Here is a 23,152-nt window from a genome sequence, read left to right on the forward strand (position 1 = left end):
GAGTCGATATCGACATTTGGCGATCGATAGTGGTGTGATTTCGAGCTGTCAAGTGCACAGTGCGCTCTGGTCCCTGTTAATCAACTACTTAGTCGCGTCGTGTAACTTGAGCTGTCTCATACTCAGTGTACTCACACACCTTCTCTGGCGTGAGTTTTTCGTTTTCATTGCCTATTTGTGTGACGGTAATGCAGCGTTCGTGCTCCAAATGCGGAAAGACAATTGCGACTAATTTGATTGAATGTACATGTAAGAGAGTGTTTCATCCTGGCTGTGTCAAACCTTACGCTGTCACCAGGTACGCCGACGCTTGTTGCAAGTCGTTGCTTGCTTCTACTTTACCTGTCACACCTGACAATACTGATCACTCATTTAATTTTACCATGGCGACTCCAGTAAGCGTGGGCGCTCTGTCGCAGTCTCTGTCGCAGTCGCAGTGTGACAATACGACTAATAATCTTTTGCTTCGACTGACCGAGCAGCTGAGTGAGTCGAATGCAAGACTGAGTGAGCAATTGAGCGAATCGAATGCGAGATTCTCTGCTTTTGTAGAAGAGCAGCGGCGAACGAATACTATACTTAATGATAAGCTTGATAAATTAAATTGTGTCGCTAGTTGTGTCGAACGTAATAGCCAGCGCATTGTCGAATTGGAGCAACGGTGTGATGCTCTTGTGGATGAGATTCGTGCGCTTAGGACGGGTGGTGCGGATTCTCATTCTGTCACGCATGTTCAGTTCGGGAATGAATTAATTATATCGGGAGTGCCTGCCACAATGCCTGTTACCCCTTTAGAATGCGTTCGCAACGTGTTTACTACCTTCGAGATCCCCGAGCTGACGTGTCACATTCTCGGTGTTAGGCCTGTCGCTCGTAAGCCTCTGCCGGCGGCCGCTCGTGACCGTCCCTTACCGATTTCGCCTACGAACTCTTACATCATCACGTTAGCCTCGAGCGCTGTTCGTGATGCGGTAATGTCTAAAAAGCGCGCTCTGCGTGCACTCGTGCAGAGAGACATATGTGGCAATGACTCGGGTCAGAGTGTGCATGTGAACGAGCTGCTCCCCAAGGACACCTATGAACTACTGCAGCAAGCAAAGCGTGTGGCTAAAGAAAAGTCTTACGCGTATGTCTGGGTGAGAGGGGGTCGTGTTCACGTCAGGCACTCTGACGGTAAGCCTGCTATTTCGATTAACTCGGTTGCTGATCTCAATAAGCTCGTTTGACATGCTCATTCTGGACACTCATTGCCTTCCGTCGTTCGGCGTGGCTTGATTTCTGAGTCTTCTTGTTTTCGTGTGGCTCAGTTCAACGCCAATTCCCTGCGTGGACACATAGATTATATTAGACTGCATTTTGCTACTCGTTTTTATCATGTCATTTCGGTCTCCGAAACGTGGCTCAATGAGAGCATCTCCGATGCGGCGGTGGCTTTGGGTGACTACTTTTTGATACGGCATGATCGAGTGGGACGGATGGGCGGTGGGGTGGCGTGTTATGTACATAAATCACTTCAAGCTAAGATTTTGGTCACCTCTAATAATGTCTGTGAAAATTCACCAGAATATTTTCTCTTAGAAGTTCGTCAACCAGATGGTGTATCGGTGTTATTTGCATCTATTTACAAAAGACCCAAGGGTCTTCTTTTGAACGATTTTGTCGAGTCTCTAAATCGATTCTCCCATCTCTATAAAAACATCATTATTGGTAGTGATTTGAATTGTAATCTAATGTCGACTAACTTTGAGGCAGATTACTTGCGTGAACTCATGTCTAGCCTATCGTTACATATTGTCATTTCTGAGCCTACCCATCATACTGCTACCTCTGATACCTGGATTGATGTGTTGGTGGTAGATGATGTTGAAAAAATCATATCATATATTAAATCTTCAAGTCCCTTCATTGCTGGTCATGATCTGTTAGAGCTGTCAGTGTCACTTGATTGTAAGCTGAGACTCGAGCGTTCTATCTCTTGGAGGAATTACAGGGGCATTGATGGCTCTGAGTTCTGTGATCATCTTCGTTCTATCGCCGGCACGGTACGGGCTCAATTGGACGGGTTGTCTGGGGATGCTGATGTGGATGGAATGTGTGGAGTTCTGTCCAGCAACTTGTTGGGAGCTCTTGATATCTTTGCCCCCGCTCGCGTCCTATCAATTAAGAGGCCCCCTGTACTTTGGCTCACTCCGGAATTGACTGCTCGGTTACAAATTCGTGATCGGTTGTATAGGCGAGCTAAACGTGCCAATAGTCTCTTAGGCTATGCCACATATAGACTTTTCCGTAACCAACTTAATATAGACATTAGGCGTGCTAAGAGTAAATTTTACTACAGTTCTCTCATTGGCATTACAGACCCTGCTAAACTTTGGAGGGAGCTTGCTCGGCTGGGACTTGCAAAACCGACTCTCACTTCTCCTCTACATTTCTTCTCGCCCGGCCAGTTGGGCTCATACTACGTGTCTGTTACAAATGTTCAGCCTGTTTGCACTCATTTTAACTTTATCTCAGCCATTGCTTCGATCTCTCGTCCTTCTGATCGTCCTGAATTTGTTTTCTCGTCTATCTCACCTTGTGAAGTCCTTAAACTTATGTTTGAGAGACCTCTTCACTCGTATGCTTCTGGGTCAGATGGCATTCCACTGTATATACTGCGTGTAGCATGGCCGGTTGTTTCGTCCTTGCTTGTGTCCATATTTAATCGCTCGCTTGATACTTCGTTGTTTCCGTCCGAGTGGAAGAAGGCATATATACGTCCGCTTTCTAAGGTTTGTACACCACTATCCCCGTCAGACACAAGACCCATTGCGAATCTACCCGAACTGTCTAAACTAATGGAGAAGATTGTTGCTATGCAAATATTAGACTACCTTAATAAACATGACATACTCAATCCAAGACAGTCTGCATACCGCTCAGGGTTTAACACTCAGTCGGTACTTTTGCGCGTTTGTAATGATATCAAGCGGGGGATTGATGATGGATTCATAACCATCATGATACTGTTTGATTTCAGTAAAGCATTTGACATGGTTCCCCATCTTCTATTGCTTGTTAAACTTAAAGAGATTGGCTTTTTCGATGCTGTTCTTAACTGGATTTTCTCCTACTTAACTGGCCGTTCTCAAGCTGTTATTGACGATGCGGGTAATCTCTCTGAATGGTTATTTACTTCGTCTGGGGTCCCTCAAGGCTCCGTTCTTGGTCCTCTGCTTTTTTCTTTGTTCATCAACGACATATACAAAGTTTTGCGTTATGCATTTCATATGATTTTTGCAGATGATATACAAATCTATCGCCTTTGCTCACCTGCTGATATTCTCAGTGCTCTAGAATTAATTTCTAAGGATGCCCAAGCTCTTTTTAACTATGCTAAAAAGAATGGACTTAAACTCAACCCGGCTAAATCCAAAGTCATTATATTTAGAAGTCAAGCGTATGTCAATGCAATTAATCTTAGTAATTTACCACCTATCCTTGTTAACAATACGCCTCTTCCATTTGTGCATGAGGTGAGAAATCTTGGGGTTATGTTTACTTCCGATCTCTCTTGGGCGCGACATATCTCATTGATTTTACAAAGGGTCCATCATGTGTTGCATAATCTCAAGTTTAACAAGGGTTCTCTTTCCACCAATCTTAGAATTAAACTTGTCTCTACTCTGATTATGCCCCACATAGACTACTGTTGCCTAGTGTATCATGGCCTGAGCGATGGGTTGGATACTAAATTGCAGCGACTAATTAACTGCTGTGTTCGTTTTATTTTTAATTTAAAACGTGACGAACATATTACGCCTTACAGGCGTCAGTTAGGTTGGCTTTTTGTTAGGAATAGACGCTTATATTTTCTGGGATGCCAGATATATCGTATTTTGCATTTGTCTTCTCCTACATATTTACGTGAACTGTTTACCTTTCCTGATTCTTCTCTTAGAAGGTCCGATCGCTTGGCTGCTTCCTTCACTTCATCTTTCCATATTCCTGCTCATAGAACTGTCACGTACAGAAATTCATTCCAGCTTTCCGCCATATATTTTTGGCACTCACTTCCTAGCAGTATTACATCAGCATCTTCCTTAGCATCATTCAAAGGTTTTCTGCGTTTATTCTTATTTTCATCTGAATTCGAGTGACCACTTCGCTTACGGGTAACCCATGCCATGTTCCCTCTATTTTTGTCTTCGTTACATTTAGTCTTAAATTAGTTTTTAAGTTGCGCTAGTTATAAGTTCTTGTTGAATGTTTGCGTTGCATGTAGGCTGAGAGTGTGCCTGTGTATGCTTGGCATTATTATTATTATTGTTATTATTATTGTTCTGTATTTCGATTTTTGTATTTTACTTTTTGCCCTTTAGCAGTTGCTCGGGCATATTAAAACTATCTCTCTCTCTCTCTCTCTCTCTCTCTCTCTCTCTCTCTCTCTCTCTCTCTCATTTTGCATATAGAAGGAACTCATCGACTCAAACATGCATCATAAGAATGCTGGATGAGGTGAGGCAGGCAGCGGACTCTAGCATGGTCACTATCTCAGTCTTCTTTGACTTCTCTAAGGCATTTGACAGGGTTCAACGTAATATTCTCATAGGTAAACTCAGGGACATGGGCTTCTCTGAGTCTGTGCTCTGTTGGATTATATCCTACCTGACAGACAGATCGCAGGCAGTCCATGATCAGTTTGGAGATGCGGTTTCTTTTCTGGCAAGTGTTAAGGTTGGAGTACCTCAGGGTTCCGTTCTTGGACCGCTATTGTTTGTTCTCTACATTTCGGATATAAAGAAAGTTTTGCGGCACTGTAAACGTAATTTTTATGTGGATGATCTACAAATTTATTTCCATTGTGAGCCGAGACACTTAAACAACGGTATCCAGAAGGTAAATGAAGACGTTGAGGCTATCATACAGTGGGCTGAACGAAACGGACTACTACTAAATCCTGATAAGACACAGGCCATCATCTTTGGGCCGGCAAGATATATAAATTCGATACAGCTGGAGAGTCTCCCGAGTATCATGGTGAGCGGGGTTGCGGTGGAGTTCTCCAGCGATGTAAAGTATCTAGGAATGAATATATCCAACACTCTAACGTGGGACAAAAATGTTACTAACACTGTCAAGAAGATGCAAACTAAACTATATCAACTCAAGATATCCAAGCACCTGTTGCCAGAAGCATTGAAAGTAAGATTGATTGTTTCGCTGATTTTTCCGCAACTGGACTATTGCAGTGCAGCATATACAGATATAACTGCGGAACAAAACTTAAGATTGCACAGGGCATTGAATGCCTGTGTAAGATTTGTGTACAATGTCAAAAGAGATGAACATATTACGCCTTTCTATCACAGATTGCGTTGGCTCAAGGTGGATATGAGAAGAAGCTATTTTGTGGGGTGTCAATTAATTAACATTATCCGTACACACCAGCCGAATCTCCTCTACAATTGTCTTACATTTAGGTCTGCCGAAACATGTAGGAGTACGAGAGCTGCTGAGGATCTTCTATCTCTCCCCCCCTGTAGAACTGAGTTGTTCAGGCGATCTTTCAGATCTTGCGCGTCCAAGCTATGAAATGACCTTCCGCCTGATATTCGGGCTGCTCAATCAAAGAGTAGTTTTAAAGATAAATTTCATAAATATCTCCTGCGGACGTCTGGGATTGAGTCAGTCACGGGACCGCTCTAGTTGTTTTCGTGTCGGACGCACGTTCTTTGCGCAGGCCATATTCCAATCTGGGGTCTTGTGTTGTATTGTTGTTATGATACTATTATGTCACAATCATATGTATTCTTGTACTCCTTTTGGGGCGCCTGAGGGGATTGTATCCCAGGGCGCTGAATAATAAATGTACGATTTCTCTCTCTCTCTCTCTCTCTCTCTCTCTCTCTCTCTCTCTCTCTCTCTCTCTCTCTCTCTCTCTTTCTCTCTCTCTCACCCCTCACCCCTCCCCCTTCCCCTCTCCCTCCCCCTCTCTCCCTCTCTCCCTCCCTCTATGTATTTTTTCTATGTATTTGGATATCTTTCTAGAATTAATTTTTTTTTACGTGAAAACGTTTTTTTTAATAGTTATTCTGCTATTCCGGAAAATTTTACCCCTATATCATATACTTGTGATAAAAATTTAGTCCAGCCGTTCTTGAGTTATAAGTGGTGTAACTAACCCGACTTTGGGGGAGACTTCCGGTTCCGGTGAGTAGATAGCAACAGGTGTGCATATGGCAGAGAACAATTTCGAGGTAGAAAAAGGATTGGGAAAGTTAGAGAGGTCAAGAGCGGCGGAACAGGGAGGCGTGGAGGAGCGAGAGGGCGGAGGCGAAGGGGTTAAGAACGGGAGGAAGCAGTTAAGAGGAAAAGGTAAGGAAAAGGACGGGTGAGAGGTGACCGGGTGGCATAGAATACAGACAGTATAGAGGGGCGACTGACAGAAAGGCGGGGTCGAAAGCGGGCATAGACTAACGCGGATATAGAGGGGATAAATGCTATAAGTGCTTTCAACCATAGGCATAGGAAAGATAACCAATAGGAGGGAAAGGCTAAAGGAAAAGCGGCGGATGGAGGCAGAGAAGGAATTAGGAATAGAGATAGACCAGCACAGAAGGATAGGAAAGAAGAGGGAAGACGAAGGGGAGAGGAAAGCAAGAGGCAGGCCTACAAAGGCGGAGGAGCTTGCTAAACAAAGAGGAAGGGCGGACAGCCTAGGATCGGTCAAAGATCTCATTTTGAAAAGGAAAAGAAAAGAGTTAGAAGAAGAAGCGGCCAGGGCGGCAGAGAAAGAAATTCTCGACAAATTTAATGAAACGAGAAGGACCAACAGATCACCGCCAGCGAAGATAAAAAAAGGAGAAGAGGGTAAAGGAAAGATGGCGACAGAGGATCTATTAAAAGAGATACTGAGGAAAATGGAAGAACAGGAGGAGGAGAGGAAAAAAGACAAAAAAGAAATAAAAAACGAAATAAAGGGAGTAAGGGAGGAATGGAAGAGAAGGGAGGAAATATGGGAAAAGCAGAGAAAAGCACTAGAAGAAAAGGTAAAGACGATGGAGGAGAAAATAGAAAAATTAGAGATGAAGGGCGCAGAGGAGAATGAAGGCAGGGAGTTGATAGAAAAAATGAAGGAAATAGAAAAAAGTGTGGAGATGACGGAAAGAAGAAGGAGAAAAAATAACATAATCGTAAAGGAGGAGAAGTTAAGAAACGTTAAAGAGAGAAAAGAAAATTTCGAAAAATTGATGGAAGAACTAAACAGTACGGAAGGAAGTATAGAAGAAATACAAGAAATAGGAAACGGGGAATACAAAATGAGACTCTTGAAATGCAAAAACTGGGAAACTAAAAGAGACATCATGATGAAAAAGAAGGAATTAGGAAGGAAATATGGAAGCTTTCTGGATGACGATTTCACCAAACAGGAAAGACAAATACAAACAAAAATAAGAAAGATAGCAAGAGAGAAGAGAGAGAAAGGAAAAAGAGTGACAATTGGTTATCAAAAGATGTGGGAGGACAACAAGGAATGGAGATGGAACGAAAGCAAAGGCAGACTGGAGGAGAGGGAAGACTTTCATAAGTCACAACGAAGAGAATGAAAACAAAGAATGCGAGGAGGATGGGGAAAATAAATGGGAGGAGGGAGGGGGAGCGGCAGAAAAGGAATCCAGAGTTGAGGAAGAAGAAGATATAAAGAAAGGGGAGGAAGAAAGAGGGGAGAGGGAAGAAACGAAGGTGGTATTCTGGAATGTAGCGGGAATAATAAATAAAGATAGAGACTTTTGGGATGGGGTAAAGAAATGGGATGTGATTATTATGATGGAGACATGGATGGATAAGAAAGGATGGGAGAAGATGAAATAGAAACTATCAAAGGAATTTGGCTGGAGAGTACAAATAGCGAATAGGAGGAATAAGAAAGGTAGAGCATCCGGAGAAATGCTAGTAGGTATAAGAAAAGGGATAGAAGAAATAAAGGAGGGTAGAGGGAGGGAAGAAGAGGAAAACAGGGTTGAAGTCAAGCTAAAAATAGAGGAGGAAATATGGAAAATAATAGGAATATATGTAAACAAAGACATTGATAAGAAGTTAGAAGGGTTGAATGATTGCATAGAGGAGGGAAAAATAGGAGTAAGGACCATAATAGGAGGGGATTTTAATGCGAGAACGGGAGAGGAGGGAGGAAGGGAAGAGGAAGATGAAGAAAATGAGAAAAGAAAAGGGAGAAATTCTAAAGATAAGAAGGTGAACAAGGATGGTAGGATGCTACTAGAATTCATAGAAGAAAGAGGATTGATGATTTTAAATGGTGGCACGAAGGGAGACGAAGAAGGAGAATACACATACACGGGAGGAAAGGGTGAAACAGTTATAGACTATATTATAGGTGATGAGGATAGCAGAGAAAAAATAGAAAGACTAGAAATAGGGGATAGAGTAGAATCAGACCATCACCCGCTCATACTATGGATAAGCGGCGGAGCGAAGAGAACACAGAGAAGGGAAAAAATAGAAATCATAAGAAGAAGAGGAATATGGAGCGAAGAAGGAAGAAAACACTTCGTTGAGAAGATAGGAAAGATAGGAGGAAACAGAAAATTGCAGGAGGAGATAGAGGAAGGGGTGTCAAAGATAAAAGGAATACTAAAGGAAAATGAAAAGGGGGAGGTCAGGGGTGCCAATAAGAACAGAAGAGGATGGTGGGATGAAGAATGCAAGGAGAAAAAGAAAGAAGCGAGGGCAGAACTAAGAAAGTGGAGAAAGGGGAAAGCGGAGGTAGAAAGATATAGAGAAAGCAGGAGGAAATACAGAGAAGTATGTGAAAGAAAGAAAAAGGAAGAGAAGGAAAGGATGATTACAGAGATAGGAGAAGCGAGATCGGAAAGTAAGGTATGGGAACTGATAGGGAGAGTAAGGAAAAGAAGGAAAAGGATAAACGAAGACATAGGGCTGGAAGAGTGGAAAAAATACTTCATGGAACTAATGGGAGGCGTGGAGAACAGGGTAGTGAAAGGGGAAGGAGGGAGGGACAGACAAGACGAGGAAGAGATAGAGTTAGAGGAGGTGAGAAATGTAATAAAGAAACTAAAAACAGGAAAGGCAATAGGTAAGGACGGAATCCCGAATGAAGTATGGAAATATGGAGGAGAAGAGATAGTGAGGTGGGCCTGGGAAATATGTAAACGAGTATGGAGGGGAGAAGGCTGGCCTGAACAGTGGAAGGAGGGTGAGATAATACCTTTAGTAAAGAAAGGAGAAGGAAAAGAAATAAAAGACTACAGAGGGATAACGATTATGCCCTCAATGTATAAGATATACACGGCGGTATTAGCAGAAAGGATAAGGAATGAGGTAGAAATGAAGAACTTGATCACAGTATATACAGTAGCGCAACTCTCCTGATTTCTTGTTGTCTAAAATGGAGTGCGCATGCGCGAAATAAGTAAGCGCCCACTAACACCATCTGAATGTCGTTCTCTGAACTTCTTTCTCAATTGCTCTTCTGGTAACCATATCCGATAGAAAACGATTAAAAACGGCTATATCTGTATCGTTTTTAATCGTATCTTATCGGTTCTATGGTTGCATATTTAGAAGACAGATAAAACATTAATCGAATCGAATCGGTTTCTATCGTTTTAGGTCCGAATAAGAAAATAACTATACAAATTTTATAGTTATGAATCGTTTTCTATATGTACAATTATTGCCCATCTGAATCAATCGTATATACACGATATAATATGTATCGTTATTTATGGTAATAATTTTACCGTATGCATTAATACGGATATATAAGAATGAAATGATAGACATCTTATCGATATTTATATGACTTAACCGAACCGATACATCTATCGTTTCTTATCAGGATTTTCTGACATACAACTTATCATCTTCTTTATGGCAGCAAATCGGTTCGTTTTCTATCGTATATTAATGATATAAATTAAATCGTTTGAAAACCTTCTACTTTGTATATGTTTGTATAAAGTTAAAACGATAGACATCTCATCGATATTTATACGATTTAACCGAACCGATACATCTATCGTTTCTTATCAGGATTTTCCGACATACAACTTATCATTTTTTGTACGGCAGCAAATCGGTTCGTTTTCTATCGTATATTAATGATATAAATTGAATCGTTTGAAAACCTTCTACTTTGCATATGTTTTTATAAGGTTAAAACGATAGACATCTCGTCGATATTTATACGACTTAACCGAACCGACACATCTATCGTTTCTTATCAGGATTTTCCGACATACAACTTATCATCTTCAAAAGCAAAGTTCGTCGAAGTATTTTTATGTGTGTGTGTGTGTGTGTGTGTGTGTGCGTGTGCGTGTGCGTGTGCGTGTGCGTGTGCGTGTGCGTGTGCGTGTGCGTGTGCGTGTGCGTGTGCGTGTGCGTGTGCGTGTGCGTGTGCGTGTGCGTGTGCGTGTGCGTGTGCGTTTGCGTGTGCGTGTGCGTGTGCGTGTGCGTGCGCGTGCGCGTGCGCGTGCGCGTGCGCGTGCGCGTGCGCGTGCGCGTGCGCGTGCGTGTGCGTGTGTGTGTGTGTGTGCGTGTGTGTGTGTGTGTGTGTGTGTGTGTGTGTGTGTGTGTGTGTGTGATTTGTTATTAAGATTAAAATAATAAAATATTTTATTTGTATTTTAGTGCAATTTTAAATAAGACGTTTCTAATGTAAATGTTGTTTTTATTTCTCTAATAACCGTGAAAATTTTGGCCCTTGGCTTCCTGGTGCTGTTGTCGCAAAGGTGGAAGCTTAATTATTTCAAAAAAAAAAAAAAAATGCAGTTCTTTCTTTATCATAGAAAGATCTCTGATACGGTTTATTTTTCTTTTACACGGTTATAATCCGGTGGCATGCAGAGTAGCAAACATCTAAAGATGTTCTAACTGATATATAGCTGAGAAATTTCAAATTTTTCCAATTTTTTTCTGACAGGGCATCGTAAATAAACGGTTCACTATTAACCATATTAAAAAGACAATTATAGCTACTTTAATACCATTAAAAATTATAGAAACCGATGCACCACTAATAAGAAATTTTGGATGCAAGCCCATGTGTATTGTATCGAGAATTTCTTTTAGAGTATCGTGATTAAACGAAACTTCAATTATGTTAAAAACTGATTGAGACCGATATAAAGGTAATAAGAAATTTCCGATAGAATCCCAAGTATTTTGCAACGTGAGTTTCTGATAAAATACCGTAAATAAATGATTCACTAATTATATTAAAAACGATAGAAACTGATATATAGCTGATAAGATATTTACAATAGGATTCCAAGTATTTTGTAACGTGAGTTTCTGATAGAATACCGTAAATAAACGATTCACTAACCATATTAAAAACGATAAAAACTGATGTATAGCTGATAAGACATTTACGATAGGATCCCAAGTATTTTGTAACGTGAGTTTCTGATAGAGTACCGTAAATAAACGATTCACTAACCGTATTAAAAACGATAAGAAATTTTTTTATCGTTTTCTATCGGAGATGGTTACCAGGGTTCCTTTCTCCGTTCTGCTCTGCTCCCTCTCAGAATTTAAATGGTCAGTTAAGTAAATGCCTATCTGTATTGGAACAGAAATTTGGAGAGAATTAGCTCAATTACCCACTGAATGCTATTGAGAGCTGTTAGAAGTGTTTGAAAAACTCTGAATAACTACGTTTGTGATGAAAGTGAAAAGAGTTTAGGAGTATAAAGTGGTTACCTACCTCAGAAGGTAGGATAATTATTCCTAATCATTGTACTTAAAATCAGTCATGCTTAAATTAAGAATATCGTTTAACTATTTATCTTGTGAAACTAACTCTGTGATACTCTAATATCTAGAAAAAATTGCTGCTTGATTTTGTACGTTGTCTACGAACGGTTACATTTCTGAAATACTTATTAAAATGCAAATTTCTGGCTGAAACAGACGTCAGATAATTCAGATATCGACTTCACAAAAGATAGTGGTGTCGATTTTGAAATGTCCAGCATGCATTCCACAATACAATACAATTTGTAAATTATCATATAACAGCGTTTCATGATTTAATTCAGAATTTATATTAAAAGTAATGATTTTTTTTTCTTGTAGGGAAGGCTCATAGTTGAAACTATAATACTTCCACCGTTTGAATTTTTAGTAAATTGCGGATAAAGATAACATATTCTCTCAGCAACATATTTATCTAAAAAGATACAAGTACGTTATTATACCATCTTACTTACAAAAAATTAATACGTCATTTAATATTAATGTGGCATATTATCAAATATTTTATTTTAATTAATATTGTTGCGGAATTTTTTTATAGATATCTCGTTTCGATATAACAATAACAGCTAGTGCTCGGCGATGCACAAAATCTAAACGCAATACCGAGCGAGAAGGATTTCAAAATTTATATGATAGAAACAAAGCATGGAGATCCTCATCCAAACACGGGTATTTCACCTTTTTTTACGACAATAAAATCTAAAATGATTCTAGGCAAAAACCGCCAGTTTTTCATTGAAATGGGACGACCGACGAAAGTACATTTCTCTTTATCCCGGCTCAATCAACTTTATAACATACGGAATAAGGTAACTCAACAAAGAATGTATAACATATTCGTATATATTTTCAACAGTTCTAAATTATATCAATGTTCTAGGTATTATCGTGTTTTATTGATAACGACGTGTATACGTAAGTACCTACAGAGAAGAATGAAACTACGGATATGGATTCGCAAAATATAGCAGTGCCGACGAAATCGAGGAAATTCAGTGTACCTGATTTACATTTAAATACAAGACAGGTTGTATTATCCTTGAAGACTGACACCGGAGCAGAAATTATTATCAGTTTAGCATCGTTAAACGGAAACCTATCGACACTAGCTTCTAAGACTAAACAGAATATATTCAAATCTATCCATAGATTCTTTCATTGTATCTGCTATCTTAAATAAGAATATCAAAGTGCTATTAAATCCATGGTGTTGCAATTTCGTATGTGGATTTTTGTATGTGGACTTTTGCTTACTCAGATGATCAGAACGGCTCTTAGGAGAAATTTTATAAATTTATAAACGCAATGCTCAATCCGGCGTATGGAAATCATCGAGATAATATAATACATATATGTCCATTATTCTATCCAGACACATTTTATATAAGCCATTTACTGCCAATTGATTGATGCATATCTATCGAAGTACATATAGACTCTCATTTGATGAAGCATTAACGGAACGCGCGAAAGCGCGTTCGAATTCCGAAATACAACGATTGTCGCTGCTTCTGCGAAGTAACAATATGGTTGTAGAATTTCAAATCGTTACTCGACCACTCTTTCGGGACACTTTTATATTTTTATAATGTATCATATTAGGTATACGTTGATTATTTTGCATATAAAATTTTATTTTGCATGTCTGTATATGTACGATAAATATGTCGCTTTATATATACGAATTGTTTGTTATAACAATTAATGATATAATATTTCAAATCTGTATACCAATTTAGTAATATAATCATTAATCAATATAGGAGTCATGGATACTTCTATTTTCCTATATTTATATTCCTAATTTCAGTGTTTATAATCCTAATATTCTGTCTGTAACATCGGATAAGAAAGAATCCTTACATAATCTGTCCGAAAACAGTTTCTGCATCAGAAAGAACATAAAATGGATTAGTATATACATTTCTTATCCTTCAGATACAAAGGAATTATTTTTTTATTCTATAAGAAATCGCAATGCATTCGAAATAGCGCTTAGATAGAGCTCTATTAAAATACTACCTAAACATAATTTCGAATATATTACGAATTTTTATGGAGTAGAAAAGTGATTTTTTTTGTATCTGAAGAAAAACTCAGAATTGGTGACATAGAAAAGAATTTCTTTTGAACTCTTAAGAGTTGTTTTGGGACAGAAATGATATACGGAAAAAGTACGTTAAGAATTTTTTAAATCAAGAATTTAAAAAAAATTCCTTTTCAATTCTCCATGCTATCCGGAAACATATCGTCGTATTAAAATTAAAATTTCATTTATTGCATTTTAAATTAAGCATTAATATAGTGTATCTTATTTTTATTTTAGATGTGTAATTAAAAATCATTCGTTTACTTCATTTAATCTTTTAAATTAAATATTTTATAATTATAATTGTTTTCTTATAAGTATAATGTATAAAATATTATATTTTGCTTTTCGGTTGTTCAATATATGTTATATAACATAATATTTTCTAATAATTTACCTCAATACATTTATATTATTCAATCTGCAATCACATTTATATAATTTTATTTTTTCTCATTTTTGAATTTTTTTCCTTATTTTTAATAGATACATAATAAATATTTATTTTCATTATTTTTATTAAATTCAGATTAATTTCATGTAAAAGTGGAGTGAGAGCGGAGAAAGGAAGAGCAATTGAGAAAGAAGTTCAGAGAAAGACGTTGGGCGCGTAAAACCGCTCAATAGCACGTGATTGGCTCTTATACTTTTAGATCCAACGAATCAGCGTAGCGTGTCGATAAGACGACACTTAACAGTTGTGTCTGCCTGAACGTGGCCGTTCAGTTGGTGCTAGTGGGCGCTTACTTATTTCGCGCATGCGCACTCCATTTTGGACAACACTAACATCAAAGGCGCCGACAGAGAGTTGCGCTACTGTATATACTGTGACTTGATTCCCGATAACCAAGCAGGATTTAGAAAAGGAATGGGGACGATGGACCAGATATTTACGCTAAACTATTTGATAAACAGACAGCTAGGAAAGGAAAAAGGGAAGATGACAGTTCTATTCGTAGATCTCAAAGCGGCGTTTGACTCTGTAGATAAGGAAGTTCTAATTAAGGCAATGAAAGAGAGAGGAGTAAGGCAAGGACTGATAGATAGGGTGGAGGAAGTCCTGAGAGAAACAAAAAGCAATGTAAGAAGGGGAGAAGAAAAAGGGGAATCATTCTGGATGGCGAAGGGATTAAGACAGGGCTGCACGTTAAGCCCGATACTGTTTAACTTACTAATTGCAGACATAGAGGATCACATGAGGAAGGGCGGATGGGGGGGTGTGAGTGTAAAAGGGGAGAAGATATACACCCTAATGTACGCAGATGACATAGCAGTACTAGCAGAGGAGGAACAGGACATGAGATCCATGATAAGCAGGCTTGAGGGATACCTAGACAGGAAAGGCCTAACGCTGAGTACGGAGAAGACGAAGATAATAAGATTTAGAAAAGGAGGAGGGAGGAAGAAGAAATACGACTGGAGATGGAAGGGAAAGAAATTAGAAGAGGTCAAAGAATTCAAATATCTGGGGTACACGCTGATGGCGAATGGAAGGCAGGAGGCACATATCAGAGAGAGAAGAAGGAAGGCAGCAAGGGTGATGAGGGAAGTGTGGGGAATAGGTAAAAGGATGTGGAAAAAGGACTGTAAAAGAAGGATCTGGCTGTATGTTACACTGATATGGACGGTGATGGGATACGGGGCTGAAATATGAGGGTGGAAGGAAAGGAGGGAGGTAGAAGGGATACACGAGAGATACCTCAGATGGACACTCGGTGTAAACTGGAGGACCCCAGGGTACATGGTCAGGGACGAACTAGAAAGGGAAAAAATGGGAGCTAGAGCGAGCAAGAGAGCATGGAAATTCGAAAGAAAACTGGAAGAAGGTAGAGGAGGAAAAATAGCAAAGAAATGTTTGGAAGAAATGAAAGAAAAATGGAAGAAGGAAAGGATAATAGGAAGATGGGAGCAGGAGAGAAAGGAATACTGGGAAGGCATCGGGGTAGAAAAGGGAGGGGAGGAGGAACTGACGGAGGAGGCAATAGAACACAAGGAGAAAGCGAAACAAAGACAAGAAAGAATGGGAAAGATTATGGAATCGAAATACAACAGGTGGTATAAACGAATAAGGAAGGATGGGATACCGGAATATCTAAAGAAGGGCTGGGAGGAGGCAAGATGGAACAGAATCGCAAGGTTCAGATTGGGCAACGAGATTAGGGAGGGACTATACTGGGGAAAAGAGGAAGACAAAAAGTGCAGGATATGTGAGAAGAAGGAGGAGACGTGGGAACATGTCTGGGAAGAATGCTCGAGATGGGAAGATTGGGAGGGAGAGAGTTGGCAAGACGTGGTGGAGAAGATAATGAGTGAAAAGGGAGAGGGGGAGGAATGGATGAAAGCGATAGAAGAGATGAGGAATGGGGGGGGAGGAAGGAAAAAGAGGTTGAGAAATAGATGGCTAAGAAAATTTTAATTTCAGATAAGGTCAAAGAAAAGGGGAGCACAGGACAAAAGGAAGGAATGGAATTCAGAGCGAAGGTGACGGTAGAGAGAGAGATGCTGGAGGAAATGATAAGGGATCAAGCAAAGGAAACACTGAGAGCACTAAAAGAGAAAGTAAAGGACCAGAGAGAGGAGATAGAGAACCTGAAAAGAAAAATACGCAGGCTAGAAATGGGCGCGGGTAAAAGGAAGAGGGACGGAAGCGCAGGGAACAGGGGCAGGCAAGAAGAAATGAAATGGTGGTCCGACGACGATGAAAGGAATAAAGATGAGAGAAGGAGGAAAAACATAATAAGAAGGGTAGAGAGGAACAGATGGATGGGAAAGGGAACAAACTGGGAGAAAGTGAGACAACTGCTCGCGGAGGAACTGAAGGTAAGAGTAGAAATGAAGGAAGTGAGCGTAATAGGGCTGAGAGGAGAATGGCTCACGATGCTGGTGAAGCTGGGAAGTGAAGAAGAGAAATGGAGAGTATTAGAGGCAAGGAGGAGGGCAGGGAGTAGACTAAAAGTTAAAATGGACGAAGACAAATCTGTGGAAAGAAGAATTAGAGAGGGAGAAGAGAAGAAGAGGAGAAAGGAGAGAAGGGGAGAAGATGATGGAAGAACAAAAGGATCAGAAGAGGATGAGATAGCAAGCGAGCTAGAGAAGAGCCTACTAATGGAGACGGAAGAGGAAAAGGAAAAAACAAAGGCTGAGTAAGAAGGAAGAGGAGATCAGGGGAATACGGGAGCGGGTAGCGCGGGACCGAGGAGCGAAAAACCGCCTGGTAGAGGAGGCGCGGTCACCATGGTCCGGGCATGGGCGAAAACGTGCTGTGGCGGCGACGGCGATAAGAAGAAGGCAATGTCGGATCTAGCCAAAAGCGCCGTGGAGACCTTCGTCAAGGGCGTTGGCTTGACGACCCTAGGTGCCGCTTTGAAGCACGCGTTGGATGTGCTGAACATAAATCGTATGCAGACCGGCATGGACACGTGTGGCCAAAGGAGATGCCCGTTTTACTTGGAACCGTCCGTTATAGTTGTTATAACAGACGGAGGAAAATATACAACCAACAGCGGGGTTCACCAGGATTTCACGTTACCGATGCATTCCCCGATACCCGGATCCGAACTGACGAAGGAGCCATTTAGATGGGACCAGAGATTTCTCTTTGGTGCTGCGTTTATCGGGGACACCAGCCGTTGAACGAGATTTGGTTTAAAAGTTTACATAAAATGTACAGGGTTGGGTACGTCCCGAAAAAACGCCGATGTTTTTCTTTTTTGTTGTAGTTTATTTTTATTTTTATTATTATTATTTTTACTTTTATTTTTGATAATGGCACGTAGATTGTAAAGGGTTGGGTACGTCCCTGAGAAAACGCCGATGAGCCCATGGCAGGGACATATGTACAGGGTTGGGTACGTCCCTCCAAAACGCCCTTTTGGACCCCTTTGGGGTAATAAAGAAGCTCAAACTAAACTAAACTAACCCGACTTTGTTTTATATATTAAGATTTCGAGGTCTAGCAGCGCCAAGATTTTTTACAAGAAAAATTTATGTATTTTAATAAAATATTTTTATTTTGTACTGTTACCTCTGTAATTCTTAGTGGCCATTAAAAAATACACATGTAAATAACTTTGTATTTAAATATTTTGTATTCTCTTGTTAAAATTAAATAAAATTTTTTAATCTTATAAAATTGTTATTATACATTCTTTTCTAATTGACACAATGTAAAGATTTTTCAAAGTAGTGCAACAATTATTTTTTGAGGCAATATACATGTTCTCTCTGTAATTGGCGCTCTAATTTAAAGAGATATCATTTCTTTTTTGTAATTGTAATAAATCACTTGAAGCGCGACTCTTCTTTTTGATAAGGTAACATAATTTTGTGACGTGTATCACTTGGGTTATAATTTTTCGGAAATAAAGATACTACTGCTTAGATTATTTCGAGATTTTTCGAGATATAAAGATCTACCACTTGTTACTTAGGTTTTTTCGAGGTATAATACTACCACTTTCTTTTTTTTAGGTAACAACATATACACTACTATACGTGTACTTGGCACCTTTTTTTTACCTTTTTTTAAAAAAGGTAATTTTGTGCTGATATCACGCCTTTTTGTAGTATATTACGCATTGTATAAACAGTATGTACAGGATAAAGCTATTTGGAGGTATAATATTACCACTTTGTTTTTTTTCGAGGTAACAACATAACAGGGTAACAACATAATACATATACACTACTATGCGTTGTGACGTTGCGGCTCGCCGCATCGTCGCGGCGCCCCGCCGCCGTCACAAGACGCGGAATTTCGCGCCCAGGGACGGACCAGGGAGGCAACGGCGAGATCTCCAGGGGTCGTAATTAATTGCGTTTCCACATTCTGATAACGTTCTTTTTTTTGCAATGTAATACTCGCGGCACCTCACCTACACCCCGGCAAACCTTCGAGGGAGTACGTGGCGAGGAAAATCAAGGACGATCGATGACCCGGGAGGGGTGGCAAACGCGGAAGCAGCAGAGATCGCGGGCTGGCGAGAGCAGCGCGGCAGGCGGGCGGCACGTACGGCAGCGACGGACGAGGCCGCCGATAGCGGGGCCCCAAGAGCATGGGTGAACACCCGGCTTCAGCAAAGGATCTCTACAAAACATCGACCTACGGGGTGACTGATTACCGCCCCAGGGTCAAACCGGAGACACACCGGCGAGAACCGAATTCCGTCCGCTGCTAAGGACAGAATTGAGAAGTCGCACGCCGCCGAGGGACCGTTGCACGCCCCCGAAGGATCTCGTATCGACAGCACGGCGCCGGGACACCGCGGGCTTGCAAGCTCGCGCCCGATTGGCTCGCGCGCCCCTCAGGAAGGGGTACCGTATCGATTCCGCAATCGAGCGGGTCTAGCGTTTTCACTCTCTGGTCGTCCGTCGGCGAGAATCGTTTTGTAAGATACGCGATAGCCACCCCGAGTCGGGTATTTCGATATTCGTCTGGAGGATCGAGGATCGTGGTGGAAGGCGACGGCGAGGAGCCCAGGAGGAGGCGTATTCCCGGTGAGGTTGCCCGTAAATCGCGATATGTAAAGCCACGACACCGCCCTCCGGTACACGCTCTCGCTCGGGATAACGTACGTTAAGATTGAGTGTAATTTCGCGATCGATAACGAGAGCGAAGGGCCTCGGGATGGTATCGTGGCCGCGGAACCGTGGTACAAGCGTTGTGGCGAATCCCTGGAGATCGCGATAGGCGTTAATGAGTTCGGTATCGCGAGTATATTGCGTTGTCCTCGCGACCTTGGTATACGACCGCATACGGGCCGGTAGTTCGTCAATTGCGTTCCGTTTCTTCGCGTCGGGAAATTCTGGTGTTCGAGCGTCGGTGTTAGCGTATCGATCGGTGTTCGGATCTCGTGATTACGGGCTGAGAATTGTGCTCTCGCGCTGAGAAACTTTGCGTCCGACATTGCTTGCGCTGCGTCCTATACTCGCGTTAATAAAGTACCGGCGTTCACACGCTTCGTGCGTTTAGATGTTAATTGCGTAGTTCTTCCTGGCGTTCCGTGGATATTAGAAGAGCACTTCGAGTCAAAGGTGGTGTGGCCTTCTCCACACCTGGCGCCCAACATTATTAGCGATATCGCGACTGGCTTGGTTAAATGACTCGGCGCCTTCCCGTTGCGCCCGAGCCTTAAGCTCGCGTTAAGCTAAGATATTATTGCGACAGAGTTTTCGTACGGTCCCGGACGCGGTTTCCACGCAATCCAAGCGTGACGTACCCTTATTTCGCGACATTTTGTGTTGAATCTCACTCCCGTGAGTGATATTAAGCGTCTTATTATTATTCATATTATTCATATCATATTATTAATTGTTTGAGAATAGAACCTTCAGCGGGTTTATTAGAGACCCAGTTAATACTCCGTGGGTGTCTCGCGTCCGCAGTAATATTAGTTCTGTTAAAGGAATCTCGACACCCCGCCACCGGCATTCTTGATTTAGTTATCGAAATTATCTTGTGTTTGATCGAAGCCGGATGGATAAACGTTGTTATTTTCCCGACAACCAGTACTCAATAAATATTATATTCTTTGTTATCTGACTGAGTATGAAATTAACGTGTCACCCCGCCGAGTACCGCGCCGCCCTTCATTAACCCCGCCTGTGATTAGGTCAAGCTAGCCGATTCCACGCACCTCCACACTTCGTCTTGCGTCTCGTTTAGGTTTCGCGATTTCGTGGACGCGAAGGTACGCGTCTAACATTCGGAACATTTCGTGGAGTATCGGAGGTGCGAGGAAATCACTGGAGAGGCCAACCATCCCGCTCTCCTAAGTCCTTTTGATCCGGCTCACGTCCCGGAGCGGTCCGGGAGTGCAAAAAGTCGTGACAGCGTGTACTTGGCGCTCTTTTTTACCTTTTTTTTAAAAAGTAATTTTGTACGGATATCACGCCTTTTTGTAGTGTTACGCATCTTAATCTTATAAACAATATATTTTATAATCTTATAAACCGTATATAATACAAGGTATGAAGCTAAAAGTGTTACGGACTATTATTTCTAAAGAAAACAACAATTTAATATTTTGCTTAGTTTTTTTAAAATAATAATCTGTAACCTTTTTAGTTGTACACCTTGTATATATTTAACAATTTCAACATAAAACATAATCGCAATAAAACATGATTAATGTTAATAAGTCGTTAACTGTAAAATTCTTTATTTATTTTTTGTTGCGTGTCTTACTGAATGTTGTTCGCAACTGTATATGTACCGATATCTTCAGGTATCGATATTTTTGAGAATTATTTTTACATCAGACATAATTTTAATTCATCCAATTTTTATTATATCTAGACATAATTTTTGTTCAATTTTTATTATGTCTAGACATCATTTTAATTTAGCGATTTTTATTATGTTATGACATAATTTTAATTCTGCCGCTAGGAAAATTTTAAGTCGATTGTTATAAATCAAGCTTGAATTTAATGTTTAGGTGTCCCAGGTTGCCGATGACGAGGTACACATAGCGCGCTTTATAGTTTTTGGTGTCCAGGTGTATTAATACCTTGAATTCGATGGCCACGTGTTCCAAGTTGCCGATGACGAGGTCCACATAGTGCGCTTCGTAATTTTTGGTGTCTACATGTATTAATACCTCGAATTCGATATCTACGTGTCTTACATTGGGTGCGTTCAGCCGATACTTTGCTAGCTTAGCAATCGTGAGCAGTCGCTCGTTTTCGCTCGTTTCCTCTCTTTTGACCTACTGGATTAAAAAGAGAGGAAACGAGCAAAAACGAGCGACTGCTCACGATTGCTAAGCTAGCGGAGTATCGGCTGAACGCACCCATTCAGATTTAAAGTTATTAATACACCTAGACACCAAAAACTATAAAGCGCACTATGTGGACCTCGTCATCAGCAACCTGGGACACCTAGACATCAATTTCAAGGTATTAATACACGTAGACACCGAAAACTACGGAGCGCAATATGTGGACTTCGTCATCGGCAACCTGGGACACCTAAACATTGAATTCAACATATTATTACACCTGGACACCGAAAACTACAAAGCGCACTATGTGGACCTCGTCATCGGCAGCCTGGGACACCTAGACATCAAATTCAACGTACGATTACACCTGGACACCGGAAACTATGAAGCGCACTATCTGGATCCCGTCATCAGCAACCTGGGACACGTGGACATCGAATTCAACGTATTATTACACCTGGACACCGAAAACTATAAAACGCACTATCTGGACCTCGTCATCGGCAACCTGGGATACATAGACATCAAATTCAAGCTTGATTCATAAGAATCGACTTAAAAATTCCCTAGCGGCACTTTCTGCCAAGCGTAGAGAACCTTCTTTTCCGTTGACTCAATATTTATTATATATATACCTAATTTACCTAAATAGAAATCTTCCTCCTGACCGATAAGTCTATCGACCTAATTTCGAAATACGCGCGCGATATCGAAACTGGCGATACTTGCGCCGCCAGTGTCGAAAAAGTGAAAGTGACGTTCTCTGTTTGTTACATGTATGTTATAAAGAGCGGTCGACGTAGACGACGACGACGACGTATCTTAAAAATAAATTTTCGCATTTGGACTTTGCGTCGCAATATCTCCGCTCGTAGGGCACGTAGCGGAATATTATAGAACCCCCCTCCCTAATTGGACCCCAAGCTATCGATCAAGCCTACTTAGAACTTGATTCGTTCACTCGTTATCAAGATCTCAACATCTCGGGTACTCGCAACCCGTCGCATCGCGTAAAAAAGTCACGGTCGGTCTCGCTCCGCGTGTACTTGGCGCGAGACACTACCGTGTCTCTTGATAATATATTTTCGGGTCCAGATTTTTATCATAATTCAGTTCAATAACTTCTTTAATTCTTTATATAGTTATTAATATATAACATAACTTTTAGATTTACTCTTCATAAATTTTCACTCAAGTAATAATTAAATATGAGAAAAAAAGACAAAAGTTTTAAGACTTTTATGTTAAGATTTTAAAAGAATTAAAAAGTTTATTCTCGGAATTGCCAATCTTAGTTTAAGATTCTTTAGAAGTATAAAATCAAAGCATCATACAAAAATCTCGATGTAAATGTGATGTGAAATATTCTTATCTGTAAATCACTTCAACGATAACGGCAGTTCAATTCTTTAGCAATTGACGTACGTTAGCCAGAGCGTAAAGTGTCCCGTAGGTGAGATGCGGTACAAGAGGTGGCGTGGGGAAACATGTGACCCCACTTTTGCCTTTTAGATTGTAAATTGTATTGGTAAGTAAATTTTTCTTTTCACTG

The 23,152-nt window shown here is 40.7% G+C and overlaps 1 protein-coding gene and 1 long non-coding RNA gene across 2 annotated transcripts; both read left to right on the plus strand.

Annotated features, from left to right (window-relative positions):
- The first annotated feature begins 383 nt into the window (after positions 1–383).
- LOC143906621 (uncharacterized) lies at positions 384–1,226 on the plus strand. Its single transcript, XM_077422817.1, has one exon. It carries the CDS (start codon positions 384–386, stop codon positions 1,224–1,226), a length of 843 nt encoding a protein of 280 aa, XP_077278943.1.
- Positions 1,227–9,521: 8,295 nt separating this feature from the next.
- Positions 9,522–13,143, plus strand: LOC143906640 (uncharacterized). Its single transcript, XR_013259589.1, has 4 exons — positions 9,522–12,029; positions 12,106–12,213; positions 12,326–12,596; positions 12,668–13,143. It is a non-coding gene; the product is annotated as an uncharacterized LOC143906640 (long non-coding RNA).
- The last annotated feature ends 10,009 nt before the right edge of the window (positions 13,144–23,152 follow it).

This window comes from Temnothorax americanus, unplaced genomic scaffold (assembly GCF_048541705.1).
Source record: "Temnothorax americanus isolate GAGA-0224 unplaced genomic scaffold, ASM4854170v1 Scaffold74, whole genome shotgun sequence".
NCBI lineage: Eukaryota > Metazoa > Arthropoda > Insecta > Hymenoptera > Formicidae > Temnothorax > Temnothorax americanus.